The 3,941-nt window shown below is 35.0% G+C and overlaps 1 protein-coding gene across 1 annotated transcript in view; it reads left to right on the top strand.

The window, feature by feature from the left end:
- Window positions 1–598: 598 nt before the first annotated feature.
- Window positions 599–3,941, top strand: part of PPP4R1 (protein phosphatase 4, regulatory subunit 1) — a 134,359-nt gene continuing 131,016 nt past the window's right edge. Inside the window, exons 1-3 of the mRNA XM_006876233.1 lie at window positions 599–700; window positions 840–905; window positions 1,927–2,085. Of these exons, the coding sequence (XP_006876295.1) occupies window positions 605–700; window positions 840–905; window positions 1,927–2,085 (321 nt within the window). The 5' untranslated portion in view covers window positions 599–604. The remainder of the gene's footprint in view (window positions 701–839; window positions 906–1,926; window positions 2,086–3,941) is intronic.

Raw genomic sequence — 3,941 nt, 5'->3', positions numbered from 1 at the left:
ATTTTTCTATATTCTATCCAGGACTTTCGAGTTTCTCGGGTCATAAATAATGATCAGTAGTTGTAGTCAAGCACCATCTATTTCTTCAAGTCTCAGGCTAGACAAAACTGTGCTTTATGAAGACTATTAGTCCTGTGGATTGGTTTCTTCTTTGAGTCTTTGGCCTCCTTCATTCTCTTTTGCTCTGCATGGGATGAGACCAGTATACCTTTATAATCTTTTCTTAGCAATATAGATGTACTAAACCTAGATACTTCTTATGGATAATCTTTCCCTTTGAACAACCAACTTTTTTTTTTCTTTTATGAAAAATTATTACAGACAAAATAATTAATAGGTCGAAATTATAAACAAAATTCAGAAATTTTGTAGGCTTACTGTACATTTAATACTTACTAATTTTGTCGTAGCATTTAAAATGAATTTAAGTTAATAAGATGCTGTGAATATTTTTCTGTTATGTATGCAGTATAATGATGCTGTTATATTTTACATTTTCTTAAATTCTATAATTTTATTTAAAAACTTTACTGAAAAAGTCTTTATTTTAAGATATTTTCAGTGTGTTTTTGTTCTTATTTCTTTGTTTTAGATCATGTGTAAAATGGCTCCCATGGTTGGGAAAGACATTAGCGAGCGTCTTATCCTCCCTAGGTTTTGCGAGATGTGCTGTGATTGCAGAATGTTTCACGTTCGAAAGGTATTTTTTTGTAGTCAGATTTTTTTGTTTAAAAACATAGGGTTGTAGTGGTTAATGTACTGATATGTAGCATTTAAAAGATTATTTTAAAATAAATCTATACTTCATATTTTTGAAATGTCTGTGATTTTTTTTTTAGGTCTGTGCTGCCAATTTTGGGGATATTTGCAGTGTAGTTGGCCAGCAAGCTACTGAGGAAATGTTGGTAAGTATTCACATACAAAGGAGTGAGCAGTGCATTGCAAAGTAGTACAAGAAGTTTGAATTGTATATTCACTTCAAAATTTTATTAGTACAGTCCTATAAATATAAACCACAAAGATTACATGATTTTACGTTTAGGAGTTTAACAATTTATAATCTGGGTGTTTTTTATTTTTGTCTTGATTAGAACCATTTATTAAGAATGTAGTTATATATAAGAACCTTTTGACCCATTTTACCTCCTTGCACTTCTATGAAACAGATTCTTTCTTATTCAATTGATCTAACTTTTATTGTGATCCTCACAGTACAATGGGGATTCAAAAAGTTTTTTGAATTCCTATTGCACTTTAATATCTTACCTGTTATATATATGTTTGATGTACAAGTTAATGTACTTGAAAAGTTTCTGAACCATCTGTATACAAAACAAATTAAAACCAAGTCTTTGATAACATACAAGCTATTTTTGTTGAGGGTGTTTTTTCTTTTGCATATTCATTTTTATTGTCAATTTGGTGTGATTTATATAACACTGTTGAATCTTAATATTAACTAGACCATTTATTTGTTAATAAAATGTAATATTTTAAAACATTATGAATGCAGGTAAAAGTCGTTGTTGGTTCAGAGAAGCAGCGATACCAGAGAAGGAGGTAGAGATGGGGACATGGAGAGAGGGAGCAGCTGAGGACTCTAGATTCATGGGAAGTGAGGGACTAAGACATGGTGGCCAAGAGGCACACTTTGCAGAATATGCCTTTGGTGGTGAAAATTACTATATATGCCTGAGTGTTTTTTATTTTAAAAGGTAAAGCTAATACAGAGAAACACTGGTAACTGATGGTACATGGAGGGAATTATAACCCTTGTAATGAAACAAGGTGTATGATTTGTTGAATGTAAAACTGATGATCTGCCCTGTAAACTTGTACTAAATCCACAACAAAAACCTTAAAAAGAAAAAGTAGTTGTTGGAACATACTTTATTTATCTAAAATATCCTTGTCTTTTTTGCATAGTTGCCCAGGTTTTTCCAGCTTTGTTCTGACAATGTATGGGGAGTGCGGAAGGCTTGTGCTGAATGCTTTATGGCAGTTTCATGTGCAACATGTCAAGAAATTCGACGGACTAAATTGTCAGCACTATTTATTAATTTGATCAGTGATCCCTCACGTTGGGTAAGGTTTTGTGTATTATATTTGTAAAATATACATGTGAGTCTGTTTAAAAGTAAATATGATTTTTAAATAATGTAAGAAATGGGTTGCATTTAATTTTTGTTTGTACTTCCATGGTGTAGCACTGTAGGTTGAGCACTGGACTGCTAACCACAAGTTTGGCAGTTCAAACCTACCAGTTGCTCTTGGAAATCCTGTATGGCATAGCTATGAGTCAAACCGACTCTACAATACAGGACAACAATAAGAGTACACATTAGAAATACTCATATATTAACAGTTAATGTTTTTGACTGGGCAGTGTTTATTTTACAAATATAAATCATGTTCATTTTTGTTCATACATATAATGTGTATTACATTAATTAATTTTCAGATATTAAGCTAACATTGCATTCTTGGGATATATAAATCCCACTTGATTTTGATATGTATTTCTTTTAATATGTTGCTGGATTTGCTAGTGTTTTATTGAGAATTTTTGCATCCATATTCATAAAAAATACTGGTCTATAGTCCTGGTGTGGTGCTGTAGGATAATGCACTGAACCACAAAGGTCGGTGGTTCAAACTCACCAGCCACTACCTGGAAACCCTATACAGGGTTGCTATGAGTTGGAACTGATTTGATGGCACTTAACAATAACAACAGCACTGTTTAATAGAAGGAGCCCAGGTGACACAGTGGCTAAAAGTGTTTAAGCTAAAGATTAGTGGTTCAGTCCCATCAGTCTACTCCAAAAAGATGTGGCAGTCTGCTTCCATGAACATTACAGCTTTGGAAATCCTATGTATCAGTTACACTCTGTCTTATAGGGTTGCTGTGAGTCGTAATTGGCTCCATGGTACTTAACAACAAAAACAATACTGAATGTTGATAGATTAAAAAATAATGCAAACTGTCAAACCAAACCAAACTCAAGCCCACAGCCATTGCTTTGATTCTGATTTATGGTGCCCCTATAGAGCAGAGATGGAAACCGAGGAGCAACTGGTGGGCTTGAACTGTTGACCTCATGGTTCACTGTGCAGTGCTGATAATACAGCGCCACACCATGTTGTTGTTGTTGTTGTTGTTGTTAAGTGCCGTTGAGTTGGTTCTGACTCATAGCAACTCTGTGTAGGGTTTCCAAGGAGCGGCTGGTGAGTTTGAACCACCGACGTTGTGGTTCAAACCAACCTTGCAGTTGAGAACTTACCCTACAAGGCCACACCAAGACTCCCTACACCATTCACATAGTGAGATTTATATTGACCTTTTACCTTTCACTTTTTACGTCTTTTTCATTCCTCTGTTCCTCTTTAACTGCTTTTTTCTTCTCTTGTACTGAATAACTTTTTTTTTAAATGTAGCCTTTTAATTTCTCTAATAATTTTCTCAGTGCTTTATGAGGTTTTTGGTTTTTTTGTAGTGGTTGCTCTAGGTTTTACTATATACTTTTAAAAAAAAAATGTTTTATTATGGATTATGCGATAGTTTACATGGGAGAACATTAGTTTTTTTTTTTTTTCCTTTTATTGTGTGATAGTTTACATGTGGGAACATTAGCTTTACACTCATTCTATCATACATTGTTTCATTGCCATAGTTACCATCCCGTCCATGCATCATCACCCAACCAAAGGTTATACCCCTGCAGGCCCCCTCTCTCTCCCCACAGTCCTCAGCACATAGCTCCCTTCCCTCCCTGGATCTCAAGTCTTCAGCCATTCCATCTCTTCATGTCGACCTCTCTGTCTCCATCTCAGGCCTCGCTGCTTCTCTGTGTGGGGTTCCGATTTCTGTTCTTCTCCAGTGATGGTCCCAGGGGCCTTCGCTCCTAGACTGAAAGGTTAATCACATCCCTCCTTGCTAT

Source organism: Chrysochloris asiatica, unplaced genomic scaffold, assembly GCF_000296735.1.
Source record: "Chrysochloris asiatica unplaced genomic scaffold, ChrAsi1.0 scaffold00368, whole genome shotgun sequence".
Classification (NCBI taxonomy): Eukaryota; Metazoa; Chordata; class Mammalia; order Afrosoricida; family Chrysochloridae; genus Chrysochloris; species Chrysochloris asiatica.
This window is presented reverse-complemented; position numbering and strand designations above follow the sequence as displayed.